A 26,365-nucleotide genomic window follows, 5' to 3' on the forward strand; every position below is an offset into this window, starting at 1 on the left:
GTTTTCCAACGAATCTAGAACTAATCGCTCACTGTTTTTTTTTCAGGGCGAGAACCCCATCTACAAGCAGGCAACAACGACCTTCAAGAACCCAACGTATGCCGGCAAATAAACCTCATCGAATACCGCAAGTGCCTACAGTGTTTCAGCTAACAGTTTTGGATTTTAGAACAGCTTAAACAGTTCACGATTTGTGATAAAACCGAAACTGTTACTGTCATGTTTTTGGATCGACTTATTCAGGAGACGAGGCTCCCGATAACGCAAACAGTGTCACAACAAACATTACTAGTCTTCGAATTTTCCTTTCTCTTCTATGGCCTGCAAACCTCTGTGGAACATACCAAGGTGAAAGGCGTGCTAGGGTAGCCCGTCTCTTTAAGTTTTTTGGAAATTTGGATCCTTTCTCTCTGCACAATCATCAACAGAAGTGTTACAGAGAAAAAAATTGTGTTGGAAAGCTAGAATTTGAATGTAATACATAAAACGTAAAAAAAGAAGGCCTTATCCAATAATTGAAAGTAAAATCTACACAAACAGCATATGTACTGCTATACTTAAGTGTACTTACGTCAAGCGATATAAAAAAGCAACAGTTTTACAAACAAAGCCAAAATTTACTAAGCAATAGTTGAGCGGAGAATGGAACGCGAATTTAGATTAAGCATGAGTTTGCTGCCATTTTTTTAAACTTAAAACAAGCTTTGTGACTAAATTATTTAGTTGTATACGGCAGGAAGTGTCGACAAAGTGACTCGACTCGAACGAACGTGTCTTCGATTGATTTCTACAGCAAATAACATTGTATTAACCTCGGCATAAACTACCGAAAAAAAAATGAATTGATAATCAATAACATTGTATTAACAAACATGAATTTATGTGTCAAATTTTCGTTAGGGATTTAGTTGTAGTGAAACGAACGCATAACGCACACATCAGTGGATTAATTTATTTTTAGCTGTGTGTGAAATTTCGAGTTTCCTCTAACATTGAAAGCAATAGTCTACTTCATCCAAGTTCAATTTCATGAATTAATTTAGTTTAAATTTGTAAATAATTTATTTTTGGGGTCCCCGAAAAGAGGGATTTTATCTGTGCAAATCAAAACAAGTACGTATTACAAACATTTAGAAATAATCATACATGTGTACGAAACTAGCCGAGGGTTTAGATGACAGAAATTTTTATTGTAGTTGAATAAAAATATACTTTTAACAGTCCGAGGTAGTTGGGGTCGTATAACCGTGGTTATTATCACATTTCCATACGTGTCTTTCTTCTATCTTGTTAACAATTAAAAGCTGTGAACCGTCAGAGTAACAATTGAGCACTGGTGTTAAGTATCTTTTTTATTACATTCTTTGTAGAGTGTAATAAAGTTATTGCCGAAAAACTGCGCTGCTTACTGTGCTTGTGAATAGTTTTCGTGTAAATTTTGTGAATTTTCCTTTATAAACGTTATTTTTCTCTTTATGACATTGTCATTAGTGTCAATTTTGACAAGCCGGCATTTCAGCATCAAGTTTTACAAACTTTCGCCTACCTCGCTCTTTTCTGTACTCAACTTAGCAGAGAACAGAGTCAGTTTAATAGCAGATTAGCAGCCGCAGGAAATAAATTTTAAACTTGAATGATGGGGGTAAATAATTTTCAATAGAATCGGAAGGGATATTCTTAAAAACCTGATCATGAGAACACTAAAATTCAACTGATTTGGAAATTTTGTTTACTAAATATTGACTTACTTGGAATAATAGCTTCTGACTTATTCAGCTTCAATATTGATTCTAATATTCTTTTCACTTTTCAAATGCTTGAAAAATAAACAAACTACCTGAACTTTTATATTAAATATAAATTTTAGTTTTGGTGGCATTTTTCACTCAACACACTCAAAATCGCTGCAGATCACAAACACTGGTTTGACCTTCTTCGCCTTATTCACCGCTCACTACGATGAAGCCACCATCAGCGCTGATTCTCCCAAACACTGGATGATCTCATCGTGCACTCTTTTCTCTCCACAAACTACTCTCACCGATAACGAAAAAACACTTGCCTGCTGTGAACACGATTGAACACGTCGCTCGTTCAAAATGGCTGTCGAGCTATCCACACGCCCAGCCTGAATCCAACACATAGCACTTTGCTCTGCTTTTACACTGGATTATGATCTTTTTGGAAGAATTTTTCTTCCGCAACCAATTATGCAACACTTCCTTCGCTGCGCGGTGACGTAGAACGGAAGAATCACGCACTACTCGAGTAGAACAGTACACAGCGATCGAGTCAGTTTTTCCATTCGAAAAAAAAAAAACATTTAAAACGATAGCTTCCGATTTCCGAAGTGATACATAATCTACGAACATTATTTGAAACGCGGTCGAACCAAACCGGACGCAAACGATGGGCAAGCACTGCGTTTATACAAGCTTTAAAGCGGGCCTTACACGTTCAATATTTTTGTCAATACCAGACAGTATTGACAAAAATATTGTACGTGTAATCGAAAAAACTTGTATTGACGATGTGGATTTCAAATGGGATTGAAATATTGTAACAATATCGTCAATACGCGTATTGACAAAAATATTGAACGTGTAAGGGCCGCTTTACCGATTACCAAACCGTACCGCGACGCGATCGCCGATGAACTGTACTGAACGAAAACTCATCGCCGCAGTGGCAGATGAGCGCCTGCGCAGGCGCAGCAGATGATTGCGATTTGCGAGCGAAATGAGAGTGTTGCTCTCACTGCGTTCGCAATCGGTGACAGGGTTGCCAAAATTAAATCTGTGTGTTTGTCCTAAAAAATCTTTTCATCTGTATTTACTCCTCGTTTATATCTGTATCGAATCAGTTGAGTCGTTTATCTTTTTACTGGATTATCTATCGAAGATATTAATTCCTGTGGTTTAAATCAGTCAAGCAAGGACCTGTTTACATTTTCATAAAGAAACACTACAAATCGTTCTGATATTTTACATCCAGAAGCTTTAACTTTATCGAACTTGCACAATGGAAAAATAATTTTCTTCTTCATTTAATGACTTCTGTTGATATATAATGTTATACACATTGAGTTGACCAATGTAGCTGTCGAATTTGCGGACAAAAAATTGAGAAATAACAAAGCACAGAGCATTACAATTAACGTTTCTGGAAGTAGACTACAGCGAGCCGTTTTCTGGGTGCAAACCTGAGTGTATTACAAACCTGTACCTTTCAGAGTGAGTGACCACTTTCAAAAATGAAGATGTATTTTAATATAGAGGGCTAAGCTGAGAGAGACAGAGAGGAATTATTAGTGAAACTTAAAAAAATATTTCTTAAAACAATTTTTGTAACATCATTTTTCAAAAATCTGTATATCTGTACATACACGCAAAAATCTGTATATCTCTGCATACAAATTCTTGGTCTGAAAATGGCTGAAAAATCTGTATAAATGCAGATTATTCTGTATTTTTGGTAACCCTGATCGGTGATTCTACGTCGAGCCCGTTCACAGATTATAGCCGTAGAAGCAGTGTTGCTGATTTCATTTTGTTCTGTCTTGGTGGATATATCTCGACAAACATATTTTCTGTAAACATTGGTAAGAAAATAACTTTTAAACAACAAATCTCGACAAACATATGATTACGGCTTAAAAGCCATGTGTTTGTCGAGAAATCACCTCCTGATTTGTTGATAATGGCTCATAAAAACGAATGAAATGTATCATTTTATAAGATCGCGAGTATTACGAAAATAGCGTAAAGAATAGAGCGACATGTGGTCGATTTTAAAATGGAATCCATGGAACACCGCAGTCGCCGCAGCAGTATATCAGCCGAATGTGCCACCAAAACTGACTTTTTAGCACCACTCAAGTACAATATTGTTCCACAGATTTATCTGGAAAGGTACAGATTTTTGAAGCATTTTTGGTACAGATTCTGTACGGTACAGATTTTTGTAAAAAAGTACATGTTGTTACAGATTTTTTACATGACAACAAGGTAAAATAATTTAACCCTGCGATGCATCCCAGTAAATAGCAGATAAACGTTGAGTTAGGCAGCAGTGATGGCAAGAATCTGAATGAGCTTGAACTGAAGCTGACATTAGAAAACGATATGCGAGAAACCTGCTTCCAGCAAATCAAAGGGATCATCTATGTGACAGCCGAGCGAATCTTCTCGGAGTGCATACGTTTACTCTGAACTGCTCCATTTGAATTCCTCGCTGATGTGGATGCTGCGATTCAAACTTGAAACTCGTCCGGAATTCTAACTGGTTTCTTGCGGAGTTCCAGCTCAAATAAAACAACCGAGTCAGAATTTCTGGTTTGATTTCCTCAGCCCATGGACAACTTGACAGGTAGTGCTTGTTTCATATATGTACCACCGACTTGATGGTGGCGCTAGTATGCCTTCTCTGTACGAGTACCACGAACAACGAAACGAAAAAAATTCAATAGAAAAGCGTGTTTCGTTACGTGTGTTATGAACGCCGTCAATGTGGTTAGAACAACATTTAGAAAAAAGCGTATTCCAAAATGTAGATAAGGAAAACTATTATTAGATAATAAATTTAGGGAAACCGTCAGCAAAGTTACATAAATCTTATTATAAATTTTGCTGGAAGTCGTTTTTAGCAACCGGCTCTCTTCCTTCCTAAAAATGTTTTGGTCTGTGAAGTTTGTAATCTGTTAATCGTTGGTGACTTTTTTCTGAAGAAATATAAATGAAAAACATTTTGGCCAACGAAAGTAAACCTACGACCTTGTTTCAAGTTCATTAAGAACGTCAAGAGTTCTAGTATTTTGATTGGAAAAATAAGCAGTATATGTAGGATTTTCGACACATTTAGCAAAATTGGTTTTGAATAGAATTTGTGTGCTTTTATCAGAATTCTGGCCAGCAAACCGGTAGTGCTCGGTTTCAGCAAGAATGCTGCAAGAAATGTACAACTTTGTTCGACTACTGACAGAGTTTTTTCGACTTTGCAATTATTCTGTCCGGAAGATATTGCGATGGTTTTGGTACGGATCCCTTCAGAATAATTCTGGCATTCTACTCGACCCAAGTCTGATAGAAACTTAACGGAACGGCATCTACCGGACGATTTTATGCCTGGACAGATGTAGATTCGATCTGGAAGATTTTCGGAAATCTTAATATAAGTGGAAGTGGCATGATTTTGAAAGTCATCTTCTTGTATTTCCGAAAATCGATTTATTTTATTTTGGATTTTTTTTAAATTCAAAAATTGAATTTATGTTTCTGTTTAGGTATGGTGGAATGAGGAGAGTTTCTAATTTGAACAGCGAAATAAATTTTATGATAGAAATGCTTGTTTATTTTTTGCAAATATGGAAAATAATAAATGGGATGCGCCTTTTCGAATGTTGCTCCATTTGAGCCGCCATGACATCACCAAATCACCGCAAAATCACCTATGAGTTCAATATATGGGCTGTCAAGCTGTCCCAAGACTGGATTTCCTCGAATGAAAAATGTGCACAAGAAAAATATTTTTTTTATAAAACAACCTTGTTATTGTTTGGGTACAGAATCCGGTACAGATTTTTCTATAGAAGAGTACAAATAGAAAAGATTTTTCAACTCCCAGTACAGATTTAATTGTGGCAACACTGGCTTCAAGGCCATCGGAAACTCCCGACGTTTTTCTCGGTTAAGTTTGGACTTCAAGGAACATGCTCTCTTAGGTCAGAAAGATGACGAGTGTTACGATCACGATTAGATGACATCATTTACTACGTAAAAAAGGAAGAATATTCCCTGTAAAGGCCAAAATTGTTCCTTCAAGGGACTACCAAGCGCAGCGGATCGAAGAGGCTCTACCGCAAAACCGAAGCAAGTAGCTCCTGCTCTTGGAAATTGGGATTAGACAACGGGTCCCCAACGCTTCTAGAAACACAAAAAAAAACAAAAATACCTGAAATGAGGAATCGCAAAAGTCGCATTTACTCATCCGAACTATCAGCAAAAGCAATTGGATTAGCCCGATCAACACTCTTGCCACACTCTGGAATGGAGCCATACAGCACGCTTCGAGAATGCTACTCGGTACCGCTGATGCAACTGCCTATCATGAAGCTTGAGCAGTTGCGATTGATCCTCACCCTTGGGTGAGCTCTTCGTTTTTTCGCGAAGGCATCCAGATGATTGCACCCTATTCCCATCGGTGATGGAGATTCACCGGATCTTGGCTAGCCTCGTGCTGCCGCTTCTGGCCCGTTGAGACTACTAAATACCAAGCTCATCGGGTCAATGAAGGCAGGTCATGGTTGCTTAATTGAAGGAGGCAATTTCGAGGCTATTTCCGTGTAGACATTTCTCGACAAACATGTCAAATGGTCCTAAGTGCAAATCAGAGCCTCTCTTTGTTTACTTTCTTCTTCGATTATTACGGCGTCAGCATGAAACTTTTCAATATTGTTACAGGATATATCGAAAAACGCTGATTTTGACTAGCATACTTTGCTAAGAGTCAATGAACAAACGTATAAACGGACGAGTTATTAGCGAAAGAGAAAGTAAACAAAGAGAAATTGTCATTTTCACTTAGGACCATTGGACATGTTTGGCTTGATTTCAAGGTTGTTTTCGTTGTTTTGTGAGTTACCGTCAAGATTGTGGTAGAAGCTGTAACACACAGACCGGCATGAGAATTGGATCATTAAATGAGAAAAAAAAAACTCTTTTTCTTACATATATCGCTAAAGCTGATTTTCGTGATTACAACAATGTTTTTCCAACTCAGGAAACGTGAAAATAAAATTTACAATTAAAATAAAGAAATATGTTGACAGTCTTGATTTGACACTATCAGAAGTCTTTGACATATCGAATTTCACGACAAATGATGCCCTGTCAGAAAAAATGAATACATGTTTTCCCGATTTTCCCGTAGGGTTATTTTTATTTGGCATAAACATCATCCAATGCATATAGTTTTTTTCATTTTGGGTGTTGTCTTGATAGGCTAGATGTAAACAACCGCTGTTTACCTATGTATTGTCTATGTTTACATAAGATTTATTTAAAAAAACAAAACGTTTTTACGTATTACGACGAACTTTTTTTAAATAATGTTATATTATTTATATTGGACCTAAAATTTGTCGAATGGAATGGAAAACTATATATAGCTTAATGACCCAATTGTGAGTATTTGTAATATATGAACTTATACAGTCCCCAGCTGATATTTTTTCGTCTTTTGATATCTCCGTCATCTATGGAGAGTGTTTCGATTCCGAGCATTTTCCGTAAGTAGATGAAAGGACTATTATGAAAAAAACACACTTGCATGGGCGTGGCTAGGTGTGTGGAATTGAGCGGGTCTACGTCATTGTAGATCGTGGCAAAGTCTGATATGACAATGGATGTGCTCAATTCTGCAACTCCATTTACGATTTGTGCAGGTGTTCGTGCTATGCTATGCTATGCTAGAAAATTTAATCCATCTCCGATTTTAAATATATGGGAAACACGATCCCGCGTTCAAACTCCCGAGGTTAGTTTACAGTTCGGGAAACGTATCAAGAGAAAAAGACCCCTGTGTATATTAAACAAAACCCGGGATTTTAAATCTCTTGGCGGCAAATAAGTCTACACAAAAAAGACAGTTTTCATGAAGCGAATACCGAACCGCAGAAAACGTCACGGTTTTTAAAAAACTCAACGCAATAAATTCCGATGGACGGAGAATTATGTTTTGAATTAGAATACTTCTAACGTTTCAATATAGCGGCCCCGATTTAAAATTTTCGGAATTTTACCCAAGTTTTTAAAGGGTAATATCTGCTGTTGTACTGAATGAAAACATTAGATTTTTGCACTATTTGATTGAAAATATTTGCAACAATTTTGTAAATATTTCTGTAGAATGTACAATTATTGAAAACAACGAAAATAATGGATATTCTGAAAGCAGTTATCTGCACTATGATTGGTCCGAATAGCTTGCTTACAAACGAGCCAGACTACCTCCACCTCTTTGACAATAGAAGTCAACTATTTTTGTTCGATGTCCGTCCCCTTTGGCTTCGAACGTAAGCTGAATCAGGTACATCATTCGTGTGTTACACTCGTGCTGGCTATACCAACACGGCCTATCGGCAGAATCCGTCTGCAGAGAAAGGGCAACTACGCCGAGTGCGCGGTGCCGGAGCACTCGTCTACTTGGTAGCCGCAATGGAATATCTCATCGCCGAAGTAGTGGAGCCAGCAGGAAACGCGGCCCGCGATGGCAAAAACACCAAGATAATCCCCCATCATCTGCAGCTGGTCATTCGAAATGACGAAGAGCTGAACAAATTGTTCTCCAGCGTGACTATTTCTTAGGGTGGTGTGTGGCCTAATATCCAGGCCATTCTGCAGGCCAAAGAAGACCAGAAATAAACCGAAGAAATCGGCTACCACCGGAGAGAAGAAAAACGCTGGTGGTGGTTGTGAGAAGGCCAAAAAGCCAAAGGCTGCCCAACAAACAACGAAATCTGAACAAGCATTTGATCCGAGAGAATAGACTGAACAAGAACTGTTTAAGCCATTATCCAGCTAAATTGTTTGCTGGGTGTCGCTAAGCAACCGGCTGCGAAGAAAGCGGAAGCTGCCTCTGTAAAGACGGTAGCAGCTGTCACTAAATAGAAGGCCACCAAACCATCGAAGGCTGCAGCGAACAAGCCGAAGATCCCTAAACCAAAGAAGGCCCGCCTTCCAAGAAGTCTGCCCCGAAGAAAATCACCGCCGGTAAGAAGTAAATTCACGCGTCTCCAATGTAGCCAAAACAGTGATTTTCAGGACTAACAAAACTGGTTTCAATACAATCTTTCAGAAGACAGTAAAAATTGCAATATTTGTATTCATAGCCTAAAGAGTTTTCTTCTTTACTTCAGTTATGTCTCTGAAACATCCTTTTATTAGGCTTAAAATTCGGTGCTATTTTGAAACCATTGGTATTTTTAGAAGCAACAGAAGTTTTGGTTTGACAGTGTGGATAGATTTCGGCGAAAAGTTTTCCCTGATAAAATTCCGGCACAAATCACGTGACCTATTTACCAAATTTTGCACCACGGGAATTTGTCCTGGGGTTTTGTGTAGAGTTTTGATCAGGGTTTCTTGAAAATACCAGCTGTATCAGGAAGTCACAAATTTACAAACACAATATTTAAAAATAACAATTTTTCCATCGGAAACAATTCAACAATCTTCCCGTAAGGAATCGAAAGTTATACTGTAATGTTAAAATCCAATTAATACAAACATTACATTAAGGCGAGGCTGCTTGATGGAACGATGACCTCGGGACATGTCTGGTGCTGTATACGAAATGAGTCATCGGAAAGTCTAACACCTACCTAAATTCGTGAACCAAGTTATTTGAATGAATATGTTTAAATGCATGCAAAAATATTTTTTCTGTTAATCACTACCAACTAGTGGAAGATAGGATGGTTAACATGGTTTTATTTGCTATTATCGGCAGTGCTGGGCTTTTTACAGTTCGTCCGGAATTTTCCCCCGAAGTGAATTTTGACAGTGGGCTTTTGAGCCCTAATCATATATTTGTCGAGAAATTCCCAAATTAGCAACAAGAAAAATGTCATCAAGATAGCGTTAAAACACGTTTTAACTCGTAGTGTGAACGTAGTATTAAACTCATCCACAGGACAGACTTCTCTGCGAGGAAGTGCAAAATTGATGCAAAAATGGAAATGAAGAGGCATTTTTCTAGTTTGATTCGTTTTGGCAACGGCGTTTCAAACATTTATGCGCAAAAATATTGTTAAAAATTCACCCTACTTAGCATAAAAAACCCATCTGAATTGAATAAATCATGCAACCGAGCACGTTCACAAAATAATTCGAACGCGCTCCCAAACTGACACCTGTCACCTTGACAGCCTCTTCGTTTTAATAATTTTCCCGACTTTTCCGAGTTTCTTTGTTCCTCTCTCTCTCGCCACGGTCAGTTGCTTCAAGACCATCGGACCGTGCGGTTGTGTTGCGTAGTGTATGTGTCGCCGTACGAAACACTGATATCACTCTGCCCGAAGGAAAAAACGAGATAGAAAGCGAGTGAGAGCCATCAGCCGCAGTGTGCGGTGTGTGTGTATAGCAAAACGGGAGTGTACCACACGCACGGCAGCGCAGTAGAGGCAGACACAAAAAGTGGAGAAGCCATTTTCCAATCTCGAGCCTGGCCGGAGCGCAGTAGTGTGTGCACAAAAGTGAAGAAAAAACGGGAAAATCCGAGGAAAATGTTCCATTTTCTACTGCAAATTGTCACACTGGCGGATAAATAGACGAACGGCAATGCAGGCTTAGGATTTCAGCTGACTGGTGCGCATTGTGTCGGAGGAAGCCCGGTTCCTGTGATATCCGATTTTTCCTGGTTTCTTCAGTTCGGTTCGCGGTCATGCTGAAAAATTGAGTTTTCTTCTTTTCCTTACCGATTCGGTTTTTTATTTCACTTCGATCTGTTGCGTGGGTGCTGGAAGTGTGTGCGGGCGAAGAGTTTCCGGACGGCTGAGCAAGGTGACGTCGTTGTCGTCGTCGACGGCGGAAGGAGCGCAGCAGCACGAAACGAGTGCAGCAAAAATTAGATCGATATTTTCCACCATTTATTGTGGTGCGCCAAAGATCTTGCCGTGTGGTTCCAATCTATTTTATTTTCACCGGAGGGACCAGGGTGAGGCGTAAGGCACAGTGCAATTGTTGGCCTGATTGAAGAAAAAAGTGTAGTTTTTTTTATGTTAGTGTGAAATCCTTAAATCAGATTCAGTGTGTATTAGAGTAGATTTTATTTGGTCCTATTGGACCTGATCAGAAACGACACAAGTCACTTCCGGAGCAAATAAACGGAAGATTTTCTGAAAAAAAAGAAACAACGCAGAGAAGAAGAGAGAGACGGGCGCTTGTCTGAATCACACGTCCCACACGAACAGGCAAAGGCAGGAAAAATGTCGGGTGATCGTGAGATTCCAGCCGAGGATAGCATCAAGGTGGTGTGCCGTTTCCGGCCTCTGAACGACAGTGAGGAACGGGCCGGGTCCAAGTTTATAGTCAAGTTCCCTTCCGGACCGGAGGAGAACTGCCTCTCGATAGGGGTGAGTAGATTCTATGGTTGCTAGAATTCTATCGATAAGGGCGGGGGTGGGTGGATTCGTTGGATGGCGATAATGGCGTCAACAAACGGCAGCCTCCTCTCACTTCGTGCTTACATAAGTCCGCTGAGAAGGTATAATAGTGAGAACGTGGGTTTTCGGGCTGGGTGGTATGATTCATTTGGGAGGTTCTTGCCTCTTCTGCTGGGCGAAAGCAGGCATTGGTTCGAGTGTAGCAATGTTCAGTGTTATCGATTTTCTGACACGTAGCATGAAAAAAAAACAACGGACTTTTATGTTTTGGTCGGTACGGGCGACGTCAAAATGCTCAGAAATCGGTGAATCTCTTCGTTTTTGTTTCATTGGATTTGCTATACTGCTTGGAAAAATAAAAAGGTGATTGCCGTTTCCTCGAATGGTTGAGCAGTTGTAGTCAGGGCCGCGAATGGTCGATGGTTTCTCTTTCGCGATATGTGAATTTTGCTGCTCATCAAACCCGTATGATGCAGGCATGTTTTATTGGGCATTGCCTTGGAAATGTGAAAGAAAACAGTTTCGAAATATAATTATATAGGAAGAGATTGTATGTTATGTAGGTATATGTCAATTCATTGTACATGGATTATAATACATCGCAGTATACCATTTGCGATTAATTCTTCAGGAAAACGTCTGAGCAGATAATTCATTATTCGCAGCATATCAAATAAGGAAAATTATTTGACGCTGTTGCAGATGAATTTCTCTACCACAGGGAAGTAATCTCGAACCATTGATTGTCAAGTTCTACTTTAAAGAAGCGAATTTTTTGAGCAATTGATTGCAACACTGGAATTTTAGTCTCATCCGCATTCTGCTAATGCAAGAAACAAAAAACTGGGTTGAGTATCATGAAATCAGAAATGTATTGCGAGTGTCAAAACATTGATACGAGATTTAGGAGACAGGCGACCTTGAGTCGGACGCTACGCAATTTAATTCGAGGTTAAAATTGGCTGCTGGAACAAAATAGCTTTTTTTGGGCATGAGCACAACTGTTTACTTTCACTCATCTGCCATGCAGTACCACGAAAGCTCAACGCTTCAAGGACACCCCCACTCCGATTAGAAGAGCCTACTCGCATGTATCGAATTTCAGACAAGAATAGTCTGTTTGTCTAAGTGCTGCGAATCCAGTTTGATTGTACTATCCTACTTTTCTAGATCGGTGAAATTCTTGCCAACCCAAAATTATCAGAAAAGGTTATTTCTGTAATATTTGTGTAGTTTCATTATGACAGTAACAATGTTCATACGACTGGCTTGGGAAGTAGCATATATTGAAATCTAGATATGAGCAGTCTTGGAAAAGATGAAACGCTCTACTTGCAGGTGTAAAGGGATACAATTTTTTGCCGTAATGTGCACAATAATAAATGGCTGTGTCGGTTTCTCGTCAGATGAGAGCGTACAAAGGACACGGTGCAGTTCATGCTCTGCCTTAATTCGTTTGAAAAGCTAGTGCTGAGGGAATGTATTGATTTTTGAGCTGCTAGTCATAGATAACACATTTCGTAGCTTCACACTGTTCAGCTATCCATAATATTCTATTTCTGAACGTTTTAAGTCAATCATTTCATTCACATTGCCTCACTAGTGCTAATGTCTAGGCTTTCTTCCAAGCATACTAGGCTAAATCGCGTTAAAAACCTTCTTTTAAACATGAGCTTTTCTTTTGGGTGTTACTGTGGGTTGCCCTAATTAAAATGGGGGATATGACAATTTCATACATAATATTTTCCACATTTTACACTCTTTAGAATCTTGATACCATACGCGTGGCTCCTACAAACTGAAAAAATACTTGAACTTCAAACTACCAGGAAAATCGCGGCATTTGACAGTTCGAAACAAGTTAGCCGTATTCGACAAGGTATCCCGTGAGCAGTGATAGGATCTTCAAAAGATGAATACTTCCCTACTATTTTAAAACTACCGTTGACCGTAAATTTTTGTGACGGCACATCGAACGAGCTTTACGGTATTGGGAAAGATGCGCGAACGCGTGATCAAGCTGCAGGAGAAAAGATGTGTGCGATGAGAATCAAAGGTCACTTATTCAACTGCAGCAGCATCGATGTGCACTACCTAAACAATGCACAACAGGAACAAGTCCTTGAAAGCTGCCCGTTGTTAGGCCAATCATAGGCGATATGGTTCATCAGATAGTCAGAGGGGCAATGTACGAATCGGTGATCTTACCGGACAGTCTGCACACCATTACGAACGGTCAACGTTGCAAGAACGTGCAACACTCGGGGAGCCGAAACTCAATATCGAGCAGCTACGAGGCGATCGTGCTGTCAAGGTATATATGCGATGCCGCTGGAGACTGCGTAACAACGCGATAGATGGTTATGTTGTGTTACCTGAGCTCAAACGAGAAAAGATCAGAAACTAAATTTAGACACAAACCATGGTGCCTATATTCTCGAATGCGCCTCCTCAAAGTAATTTATGGTTCCAGCATACCGTACGACAACATACTTCTGCCCTCGAAGCTGATGTACATCTAGCCATTCGCAATCTATATTATGATGACTCCACCACTGTTTCCTCAGGTAGCAATCAGGAATGTGAATTTTTTTCCCGTTTCCAGCTCAGAATATGCTACCAGAAAATAAGAAGACTACGAACAAAGATCGATGAGGTGTTCGTAGTTGTTTTAATGAAACTGTTTTATTAGTCTTATACAGCAACAGGCGTACCAAAACCCCAATAGTGTTGGTCTTAATAATAAACTTATTACTAACATTCATATCATATACAAAAATAGTAGCCATACAAAAAAAGGTAAAAAAGTCAAATGTGGTTAAAAGATCGCTTAAAAAGTCTAGAAAATCCCTGACGCAGAGTTTGTCTAGATACGTTGAAATCGAAAGCTGAAGCAACCTGGTTGAAAATCCTTTGTAGACCAGTGATGGCTCCATGCATACTATAGCTGGGGCATCTATATGACCTTGCAAAGTGTCGGCGATGAGCAAAGCTCTTGGTGTATTCCTTCGAACGTATAGTGGCTCCAGTTGAATCAGCTGACACCGGTTTTCATAGCTGTTTGTTTGAATCTCTTCACGGCAATTTACGGAGCGCGAAACGTAAAAAGCGACGCTGTACGCTTTCAATTCTCTCAACGCCGTTATTGCAGTTTGGGCTCCACACTTCAGGGCAATATTCTAGGGTTGATCGGGATATAGCGCAGTACACTGACTTGAGACAATAAACATCTGTAAATTTTTTGGCTATCCTGAAAATGCATCCTAGCGCTCGAGACGTTTTACCAACTGCATAGGAGACGTATTGTTTGAACGTAGGTTGGGAATCCAGAATCACTCCCAGCTCCTTCACGTGACTGACGCGTTCGATTTCTGTTTCTAGTAGACGGTACTTAAATAGATCGAATCCTTTTTCCGTGAGAATAATATTACCGAGCACTTGTTTGGCTTTACATACATGCGGTTCATGTTACACCAGTCAGCAAAGGCTTGAAGCTTCTGTTGGAGAAATCTGCAATCTTCAATTGTACGAATTATGCGAAAAATCTTGAGATCATCCGCGAAGGACAATCGCGGAGACTTCAGAATTAGATGTACATCATTGAAGTATATCAGAAACACCAACGGTCCCAAGTGGCTTCCTTGAGGTATTCCTGACGTAGAAGTGAATATAGGGCCCTGGCATCTCCTATGACAACCGCTATCTCTCGGTCTGTGAGGTAAGATCGAAACCACTGCAAAACACTACCATTAACTCCAAATCTCTCCATTTTTCATACTGTGTTGCGTTTCGGCTTCGCCTCATCAGAAACCAACACTAACTTATTGTCGGAATAGATTAGCGCCGGCTTGACGCAAATCCCTTAAAACTAAAACACACTTTGTGTTTCAATCGAACGACTGATCAAACGTGATGTCCCGTTCGAGCAAAAGTTCTGTTTATGCCGATGAGACACAGTGAAACCGAAACTTGTCTTGGCTTAGCAGGCCTATGCGAAAGCACTATATGCTAAGCCAAGACAAGTTTCGGTTTCACTGTGTCTCATCGGCATTAACAGAGCTTCTGCTCGGACGGGACATCACGTTTGATCAGTCGTTCGATTGAAACACAAAGTGTGTTTTAGTTTTAAGGGATTTGCGTCAAGCCGGCGCTAATCTATTCCGATAATAAGTTAGTGTTGGTTTCTGATGAGGCGAAGCCGAAACGCAACACAGTATGAAATAAGGATTTGTGCCCTCCTGTACAAAGACTGGTTTTTACCAACAAATTTTCACCCTAGCGAGAAATTTTGGTTTTTACCAAATTTTCCTCCTTAGGGTGAAATATAGCATAGTGTCTCCATTTTTGCTAGTGTGATATCGTGGTTTAGCTTATCAAAAGCGACAGATAAGTCGGTGTAAACGACATTGGTTTGAGCGCGACGTTTCATACTCTCTGTTATGTAGGATGTTTGGCATAGCAGGTTAGATGCAGTTGACCGCCCGGAAGCCCGGTGAAGCTATGTTGATCGTCACTTAGGTACTGCTTACAGTGAGCCTGAAGAGGTTCCATAATCACCAGCTCGAACAACTTCGAGATAGCACTCAATGATGTTATCCCAAGGTAATTATTGACGTCTCGCTTATTGCCCTTTTTATGAACTGGGAACATGTTCGCTGATTTCCAGCAAGATGGAAAAATACCTCTAGTAATAGATGCTCTAAAGATCTGAAGACGCGGAGCAACCAAAACTTTGATGCGCCTTTTCAGAATCGTGGAGGGGAGCCCGTCGGGTCCCGGATTGAAGGATGACTTAAGACGAGAGGAAGCTCTGGTAATCATCGTTGCATTAAAATCGATAACACCCAGACCCACAAGTGGAGCTCTGCTAGCAGCGAGTTCGATTTGCTCAACAGTTAGTGTCTCATCTGTGAATACATTCGCGAATTTTTTCGAAAGAAGTGCACATATGTCTCGAGATGTGGTAGCTGTGCTCCCATTGAAAGTCATAGTTGACGGCCGCCCTGATTCTTTGTGCTGCTCGATAACATATTTCCAGAAACGTTTACGATGGGACTTGAGATTACGCTGAATATTTTGCTGATATCGATAGAAACAGTGTTGACTGGCTCGTTTGTGCGCATGGTTGTGACTGACGTAATAGTCTCTGAGTGGTGTTGTGCGATACTAGGTAAACCTCCGCAGGGCAGCTCTCTTTATAGACCTCAGCCGTCGCAGTGTACTCGTTTGTCATGGAGGACATCTAACGCAGAAAACGATGTCATTGTCCTAACATAAACTTCGCTGAACGACGAAATCAACTCGCTACAGCTGTTCGGGTCTAGTTATAGAATCTATCATAACATGATAAAATCATTCTTGTTATAAAAAGTATAAGCGGTGGAGTACTCATCGCTGTTTTCTAATCGGTTAGCGTCCATACAAAAGAATCTTCTCATAAACGGTCTAGAACCACCCAGGATAAACTTTAACGGCCATGGTACTGGCATCTGTGTTGTGTAGCCCGAGCAAAGTCGAACATCAAAATTACAACAAGTAGAAATCATATTTTGATAATAGCATCAAATTGAAATCTTATTTTGCTATCAGTTTTAGATTTTTTAAATATCACATCAAATTTTGATCTCGTTTTGCTATCCTAGTTTCTTAGAAGAATTTTCTATGTTTATATTTCTTTGGTGAAACATCAAAGTGAATACATATTTTGTTATCAAAAAAATTTCAACATCTCAATGAGCTTTCAATTTACTCTCACTGATAGCAGAATTAGTTTTCTGTTTGATGTCATAGGATAATTTTGCTGCTCTCCATTTTGATCTTTTAACCGTTAAAACGACCAAAACGACAACAACCTGAGTAATCATTTGCCGAACATCACAACATCAAGTTTAGTTAGTTTCAATTTGTTGTCAGACTCTGCTCGGGAGGCGTTATATATCTCCCTCCGGACTCCGCAGATAACACAAAGGTTATTCAGAAGCCTATTGACTCCGTACTTGACATTGCCAATTTGCTCGAAGTTTCTCATTTGTTATTTGTTCTAAATTTTAGAGATTACAACCAGCCTGATCTTGTATGGAAAGGCACTGCTACACTCACGCCGACCCCTCCGACTTATTCATTTCGACATCTAGCTTAGCTCTACTAGACGGGATATCTCTAGTGAAAATGCAGCAAATGTGTACGTTAACGAGCAGACGAAACCGCACGTTGTACCTTCTGTTTATAGATGAAGATGCATACGCGTGTCAAGTATATGAGCCACTCGTTGAAATAGATTCACATTATCCCCCTCTCTTAGTTGAGCACACTTCTCCCTAACTAGGCCTGTTTGCTGAGCTGCTTGAAGATTTGAAATTCTAATTCTCAAAAACAGATTTTTCTTCAACATAACAACGCACTGCAAACTATTCATTGAGTGACCTCGCTCAATAGCGCAACCGATGTAAGTTTACGCATTAGAAAAGTTTTTATCGATCCTGACACAACTGTTTAGAATATATCCCTTGAAACGACACTGTACCTTGACGTGGTTCGGGGGCTTTTCCAAGCAGTATTACAGTGACTTGGGAACTTTAAGTACGACTGCTTTTCTTCTAATAAGCTACATTGTGGTACAATTTAGTGCTTAACTTTCAGCTTTAGTTTTGGGCTCTTCTAAACCTGAAGTGTCCCATGCCAAGACCAAACATGAACCTACAAATGCCAGTATTCGCTCGATCATCTATGGTTCACGTCCTGCAGTCTCTACCCTCGCTCTTAGAAACAATCAAAAACATGGCGACATGACCGGGGCTCTAGTGATATGGGGTAAATCACTTTCTTCTAGAAACTGAATCGCACACTGAAAATTAAGTATCTTATTAATGATTCGCGCGAACATTCATGACAAGCGACCACACGCGACAAGCACCTGAACATACAAATGTTTGAGCTCTTCGCGATCATCCACGAATACCTGCGCTCGCGATCGCGCAAACTTGATAACACCACGGTGTTAAAGCGAAATTTCACAAAATACAAATATTTAATATCTTTTTTTTTAACGGGCTGATAGGACTGCAGCTTATAGCTTGAGGGATCTCGGTCCGTCCCGCGAGACAAAATTTGCAAAATCGGAAGGATTAGCGACTGTCCGCCAAATAAACACCGGTCCTCGGAAGGGGGACTAAATTTTGCGTTTGTCTCGAAGTGTGTAACGTCAAGTTCTCTATTTTGTCTGGTCCAATGTATCCTGCTCCTAACAACGCGTGCTAAGTCGTCAGTGATGCAATTAAAACTTCGCATTGATTCCGCTTCTATTTTCTTCCTGATCTCCTCATGGGTCACCTAGGTCAGAAGCGGATCAATCGAATACAAACTATTTGGCGCAAGTTCAGAGCGTGTAACGTCGTGTCATCTAGTCTGTCATCCTATGGAAAATCATCCTACCATCGCCTTGGGGTCAACGTCATATTGGCAAATTTTGCATTGAATCCGCTTCAGTCTCTTCCTAATCTCCTTTTTGTCTCCTAGGTCCGAAGCAGATCAATCGACTATTAATTGAAACGGTAAACATATCAGCAGTATTAGTCCTTACTCGCGAATACTTTTCCTTCAACTGTGCTGTTTCTTCTCTATCTTATAAGATAACTCGATTATCCCTGTTCTAGTTAATATACATATTCATTACATTATGGACCAGGCAAACCCTTAATTTTTCTATTATTATTATACTGAGTAGCTATACCAGTGAAGGTATTTTAGGATTTTGTTGAAAAGAATCTCTGCCAATAAAGGCGTAAGCAATATTTATCCACATAAAGTTTGCTCGAAACGAATGTCCGCCTGGTTCGACTCGAACAGACCACACCGACCCGAAAGGGTTGCTTATCATTTCTGAGAGCCGGTGTGCTTGATCGAGTTTAATAATCATAAGAACAAATCCTGAATAATTAACTATCTCTTAGGTGCCAGTCCTGCACTCCTTTCCTGAACTAGCCTCATACTCACGATCAAAAGAGTCGACAACTAGTAGGATCTACATGTCCCCCACCCAAGCGAATTGATCAACTTGCAAGTAGGATCACATATCTACCAACCAGCCAAGAAGACTTCCGAATCAATGAGAATGGACCATGCCAGTCGAAGGCCACAGGCCCAGCGCCATCTCGTACAGTGTCATTGTCATTTCTCAGCCCACCCTCTGGCAGACGTTCATCCGCCCATCTAGGCTCTGTCAAGATGAGAACCTACAAAGCCTAACTGTTCGTATGTCCTAGTCCGTTTAGATTTTGGTTTGCTGAAACGAAACAAAAAAAGCAAAATAATTGTGATTAGTGTCGTAGTTATAATAAATAAGTAAACGATTTCTCCTCTGTTGTCGGTTCCCTTGTTCGTAGTCCTCCCTCCTGTTCCTGATCTGTTTTGGGCCACTGGCTTTCCGTTTCCTTGGCCGTCACGCTCGAACCGCACCAATCCGTTCATATCATGGCAGGAGAAACAATTGAAAAGACAAAACGAAACAAAATGAAAATAAATGGACATCTGCTATCTGTGCCTAAATTGATTTTGCTTCTCAGTTTTGCACGACCCAGGGGGGACTTGGCCTTGATCCCAATGCTCTGTCACCGATGTTACGTGATATTCGTTATGGAATATTCTTTGTTTGGGGGCCATTCATAAACAATGTTGTACTTTTTCTTTATCCCTGATCCGCTGATACGTCTAAAATTCATTTTTAGTTTTTATCTCGTTACGTGACGCTGTTCCCCTATTGTCAATATCCATCATCATTTATGAATGGTCCCCTGGTGACATATTTAGAGCAGACAATCCAATGAAAAATGGATTGACAGGATTTTAGTGCGCTCTTGGCGCCTTGTGTCACATCTTCATGTTTGTTATGCATATTAAGAATACCAAAGCATGCGATGTGATGACCGCAAGATTAGAGAAGCAACTTCTCCCCTTCCCCCCCACAAAATACACATATTTAATATCAAACCTTAAGGAAAACATTTTTATTTTTAAACAGCCAACAGTAGTACTGTTTAATGCACATTTCCATTACATTCTGCAGCGCAATAATTCGTCAAGCATACGCCCAATTCATTAACCCTGCATCAACCCACACCCTGATTCTCTCCCATAGCCTTTTTGTGGTCTGCATGGACCATTCTGACATTACCTCTCCTATTACGGTTGACGTTAAACTCCAAAAAGAAAACACAACTTGTGTTTCGAATCAAAAGCCTGACCAAATGTGGTGTGCCGTTTGAGTAGAAGATCTGCTATGCCGATTAAACACAGCGAAGCCGAAACTTGTTTTGCCTTAGCAGGCCAATGCGAAAACACTATACTATTTTTGCATTTGTGGTATCAGAATGACAGGATAAGATCATAGTTGATTCATCTGGCCGTACACTATATTTCTACCCAAGGAGAAAAAAGTAGGAAACCACCAATATTATTCCCCTGGGGTGAAATTTTTTAGTGAAACCACTCTTTGTACGTCTAGGGCACAAATACTAACTTAACCCATTCATGCCCATGTTGTTTGTGGACAGCAACGTTTCTAAACAGCTTTAACTTTTGTTTGAGGCAAAAGTTCTTCACCAAAACAAGTAAGGCTAATAAATATGACTATTGCCTTTCATTTGAGTATTAACAGTTGCAAATATCAGCTCTAGAGCTGAAGTTATTGCAATTAGTCTGATTGGAGTCCGTTGTAGCAGTGCTGCCAGGGACAGTTTATGTTGATGACGGAAAATGAATTTTTCATATATCTTCGTTATGTTGCAATATTTTTGAAAACTGATAAAACTTATCAATTTAGACTGTCTTTGGCTACATTTTCCACATAATTGGACTGTTGTAAATATTCTAGAAGAATAGCATTGAGCATTAGAAGGTAAAAATTGAGCAGTTTCTCGCACTGCAAGGAAAGCACCTAACTTTATGAAAAAAAGGCTTTTCGTATTTCTTGATCCCACCGTTTTCAAGGAAAAATAGTTCTGAGGCACTATATGCACTAGAAAAAAGTTGGGCATGAAAGGGTTAAAGAAATCATGGGTGCCTTTTACTTTTACTTACTTCTCTTACTTTAAAAAATAATATAATTCACACTAACCATTAAAACTACTCATTTACTTTCGTGGAAACAGTGCTCGAGACTAAGTACGATGGCAGAGACAAACGCCAGCTGAACCAGTAGTGATGATATAAATTAGCGAGACGAAATCTAAAAGCAGAACGGTATCCTAATCCTCCTAGTAGGGTAATTGTGGCATTCCAACTTTTCTGCTCAGCTGAATTGCAAAGGCATAAGATCAGCAACTTGAACTAAATTGTGTCTGAATTGGCGACTTTAGCAGGGCGGTCAAGTCAAGTTCCATGGAACTCAAATTTTTGCTATTAGCCTGATTGGATGCTGTAGGAGCAGTGCTGCCAGGGACAGAGTTTTAGCAAACGGTGAACAATAACGCAATCATTATGCTATATTTCTCCCTGAAGAGAAAATTTGAGTTGAACCACGTTTGTGCGTGAAAGGCAAAAAACCCATCACTAAATTAGTTATGGAGATGCGTCTCAAGTTCTTCTAATCACTAACTAATATTTTTGTAAACTAAAAAAATTATTAATTTAGACTGTCTTCGGTTACGTTTGTCACATCATTGGACCATTGCTAATAGGTAGACAAAACTAAAAAAATAGCAGCATTGCGGAAGCAGTGATTTTGATAAAAACATTTTTCATGTTTTTGGTGATTCTAGAATTTTTCTTTACGCGGAAAACGCCAATAAAAAAGGAATAAAGAAACACATTTTGGATTGTGAACAATGTCGTTTTCGAGCAGCGTATGATTGGATAAAGATGACGTGATACAGACCGTGACCTCATCGGAAACACGCCGCTGCTCGACACATACCTACAGTTTGTTCTACATATCACTACTAACTTTGTCTGATACGCAACGTGCGCCTGTCTGTACTACAGTACTGTCGCTCTATGCTATGTAGGCGGATGGTAACATGACTGACTGACTGACTTACAGTGCCGTAGAAAATTGATTAACGCGCTAAGCTGATTACGCTTCAACAAAGCCAGCGACCAAAGAAGCAATGACATGCTATTTTTCGAGTGACGTTTTCGATTTTGCGTTTCGAGCTAAGTGTAATTGCTGCAAGTTTCTTTTGCCTTACAAACTTGTCTTATATTCTCGGTGTAGTAGGTAACAGTTCTGTTTTTGGATGAGATATATAAATGTAGTAAATTAATATAAATCTAGCATTTTAGACCAATTAATAATAATAAAGCTTCACTTTTAGTGGTAAATATATAATCGCAACTTTGGCTCTATGTAAATTGGAATAGTTCATAATATAATTTTGCCAGTACCCACGATCAATATGAAATGCCTTCAATAAGTATCGCAACGTCCATACTGACGGCGCCAATTTCTTTGCATTAAATTATAAATTTCTTAAAACCAAGGGATTACAATTTGGCATAATTTTTAATGCTAAAATAGGAGGAACAATTTTACAGGTATCTTAGAAGTAGGAATATTGTTTGATATACAAAAGGTAAGAGGTGGGCCTAGCGTAGTTGGTAAGTCAATTGTTTTGTACGCATCTGACCTAGGTTCGATTCCCAAACCCCGCGTCGGTTAACTCATCAGTAACCACGTTTCTTGGCTTTCATATAATTCTTCATTCGTCCCGGAAGGCGTTATACAATGGCGGCCTTCTACGCCTATACGTCTAAGTACTCTTTGTCCCATCACGGATTGGGAGAACGTTTATGGGATTTCGCAGTGCGTAGTCTTTTCGTCTGAGCTTCAGTGGCGGTATCGAGAATCAAGTCGGACAAAAAGTTGCGCTCTTCCTCCGAAGGAAGTACCTGTATCGAGTCGATAGCTTCGGATATCGCTGCAACATAGCTCGGCCAATAAATGCTTCGTGTGAGGTCATACGAGGTGTTGATTAGTTCCGACGGTTTTGAACCAGTGGTGGTTGCAATCATGGTCATTGCTGTTTCCTAGGAGGCCCTAGGAGGAATGAAAATTGAAGCAATGCAAAGATCTCTGCCTTTGACTGTTGTTTGACAAGCAACATAATCAATGCCTGGCGCCAAAGGGTGGTTGATCCGACAGTAAGAATGGCACTTTTTGATCTGGCGAACGCCAAACAAGTCTGCTGGATAGTATTTCTCATTTTCGATAGACATTGAGTGCAATAATTTGCACTCCAAAATCTTAACTGATCTAAGGTCAGGGTTCTCTAAGTGACCAACGCCGTCCTTTATCAGAACATCAATAGTTAAACTAACGTTGCCTACAACACCGTCGATCTACACACTTCGAGAGGGAATATAAACGCGATACTCAATTGTGAAAAGACTATCGATATCGTTGGCCTGTGTACCAAATCAATTACGTAATGTTGTTGTTGTGCTGTTTAGCGGTTTATTTTTGTACCGAAAGTATAACAACCAAGGATCAGTGACTCCATTTTAGTAGACTATGATACGGAAGGGGATGCGAGACATTGGGGGAAAGGGGTGTAAATGGATCTGTTCCGGGGGATAATGTAGAGATCAAATCAAGATGAAAGCTAAAAAAGATGAGGGGGGGGGGGTAATCTATGGCAAAACCGGAGTGTCGTGACTACACTTCGGATACTTTGTTTCAAATCTAATGATATTCAACCGGATCATTAAATATGAAATAACATGTTTGAATGGGAAATTTTCAAATTTTATGATAATTATGGTTGAATCGGAAAAGAACCTTTCATGTTTGTGTTGAATTCAAAGATCGTTGGATGCTGCTCGCTTCTGCGAACATGACATGATTGGTGAAGTTCGCCAACCGGCTATAATTTCACCATATGTTGTGCATTTAAGATTTCAAATTAAACCACTGGATCAATTAAATGAAGTATTGGTCTAAGATATGACAAATACGAAATTTATCTTATACTTTCTACATTGACGTTTTTCTTTACCAAAATAATCCTTATCAGTGCTAAAAGTTGTTACAATGTCCGTAATTATGACACTCCGGTTAGGTCACCGACATTATCCACCCATCTTTTTTATATTGTTTGCTTAAAAGTACTCAATAAAAAATTTAAATTCAGTTAAAAAATCCTAATCCTGGTCGGTATTCGGTAACCGGTAGCGATGGGGCTTCTTAACCTCACAGTGACACTTTTGTGGCCTTCGTTGCCAACTACTTGCGGGGAGCTTTCCCTCTGGTGGACTTACGGGCGGTCTTGTACGGGCCATGACGCAAAAAATGGAGCTCTGCTACTTCTGATGCTGTTAGTACAACGACGATCAAACGAATAACGAGAAAACCCGAGCGACCGATATTTTTTAATTGTCGTGCAAATACGCACTACTATCGTTCTCTCGCTCGTTATCGCGACATGTGGCTTTCCATTTCGTTCAGATGCTCCGGTATTGTACAGTCCTTCGAGGAGATGCTCTGCTCGCTTCGAGCGGCTTAATGCGAATTATAAAAGAAACAATTTCTAGTGAACCTATATTTACAACTTTTCATCATGTTATTGCTCGGTTGGTGCACTATATTTATGACTCTGACCGAGAAGGGTTGAAAATTTTCACTTCTGAGGCATTCTTGGAATATTTTTCCGTTAAGGCAACAATGCTACACATATTTTCAACAAAATGGCGGGAAAACTGGTTGATTCCATTCAGTACAATAAAAGATTTAGACGCTCCAAAGCTTACATGACTTTTCCACTGATTTACAGCCACTATGTTTGAGTAATCTGGGCAAACGAGCAGATCAAAGGTTTGCTTACGACGGGCCGCCGCTTCCGACGTCATTCACCTGATAAACTATACATTCCTATGTTTTGCCAAATGACTTTCAATGAGATCACTTAGTAAAATTATACCAAATGTCCATTATGCCAAATGTCTGTTCTGCCAAATGACCTTCAGTGTGATCGATTCTCAAAATTATGATAAGTGACCACTATGCCAAATGTCCGTTATGCCAAATGACCTTATGCCAAATGGCCCGCTCCATGCAAAACAAATATCCTTTACGACAATGTCATCTACTACAACCGCGAACTGCCAAGAGAGCAAGAACCGGGTAGACGGGTGATCCCTTTCGGACTCGCGAGAGATCCTTCAAACGGGAGTCGGACATCCAGGTCGCTTCCACTTCAAATTCAGTCAATGCGAGCACATTGGTGGTGATTAAGTCGGGGTTTAAGGGGCTATCTGGATTTTTTCGAAAGAAGTGGGATATACAGGGAAGGTCGTCGGTATATCTCGAACAGAAAAAAGGGTAGCCTACCACGGGCCAGAAGAGGATCCTTTAAATGAGTTGGCATGACAATACCCAGACAATGTGCTCGATGTGGTGATAGCTTTCGCCACAATCGTACACAAACAATAAAAATAATTCAGTTTATGTTATTCAATGTAGTTTTTGGCGCCGATACTATGGAAATTTGCCAACTGTTCTCCGACAAATTCGACGACCGCGTGGATAATGCTATTATTCTTGCAGCACTTCGGCGAGTCTTCGTACTATCACTCAGTACTGGAATATTCTTTTCCTGCTGGAAAACAACCCACAGGATGCAGTTCATAAAAAGGGACCCAAAGCGAACATTGATAATTATCAGGAAATCTCGTGTTTGAGTGCCGTAACAGTACTATTCGAGCTGATTGTTTTAGATCCTATTTTCTTTCACGCACTGCAAGCACTACATTGCAGAAGATCAACAAGGTGTTATGCCTAAACGATCGACAACAACCAATCTGCTTTTGTTCACAACATATGTACTCGGTGGTAGAGGTGTGCGCCGCGCCGCCGATTTCAGGTAAAAATCGGCGGCGCGCCGGCGTCACGCCGATGTGCTCATTATTTTTACATGCAGTCGTCGGCGCGGCGCGGCGGCGGCGGCGTGACGCACACCTCTACTCGGTGGATTCGCAGACGAATTTATGCTATTTAGATGGCCTTCGATAAAAACAACCATGATACTGCAGTAACGAAGCTGGATAAACTCGGTATTCATGGACCACTTCAGCACTGGTTTCGTTCCTACGTCGATGCAAGGCAATTGCAAATCGGAATTAAAAGCAGTATCTGCACCATTCCTTGCTATATCCGGCATCCCACAAGGAAGCCATCTAGGTCCAGTAATATTTCTCCTCTACTTTAATGACGTCAAC

At 40.1% G+C, this 26,365-nt stretch overlaps 2 protein-coding genes across 4 annotated transcripts in view; both read left to right on the top strand.

Moving 5' to 3' along the window:
• Nucleotides 1-1,223, top strand: part of LOC131686928 (integrin beta-PS) — a 30,139-nt gene extending 28,916 nt beyond the window's left edge. For both annotated transcript variants that reach the window (XM_058970963.1, XM_058970965.1), the window contains exon 8: nt 47-1,223. In XM_058970963.1, the coding sequence (XP_058826946.1) occupies nt 47-112 (66 nt within the window). In that variant the 3' untranslated portion in view covers nt 113-1,223. The remainder of the gene's footprint in view (nt 1-46) is intronic.
• An 8,780-nt stretch (nt 1,224-10,003) lies between these two features.
• LOC131686917 (kinesin heavy chain) overlaps nt 10,004-26,365 on the top strand; it is a 43,465-nt gene continuing 27,103 nt past the window's right edge. For both annotated transcript variants that reach the window (XM_058970944.1, XM_058970953.1), the window contains exon 1: nt 10,004-11,128. In XM_058970944.1, the coding sequence (XP_058826927.1) occupies nt 10,982-11,128 (147 nt within the window). In that variant the 5' untranslated portion in view covers nt 10,004-10,981. The remainder of the gene's footprint in view (nt 11,129-26,365) is intronic.

This window comes from Topomyia yanbarensis, chromosome 1, assembly GCF_030247195.1.
Source record: "Topomyia yanbarensis strain Yona2022 chromosome 1, ASM3024719v1, whole genome shotgun sequence".
NCBI lineage: Eukaryota > Metazoa > Arthropoda > Insecta > Diptera > Culicidae > Topomyia > Topomyia yanbarensis.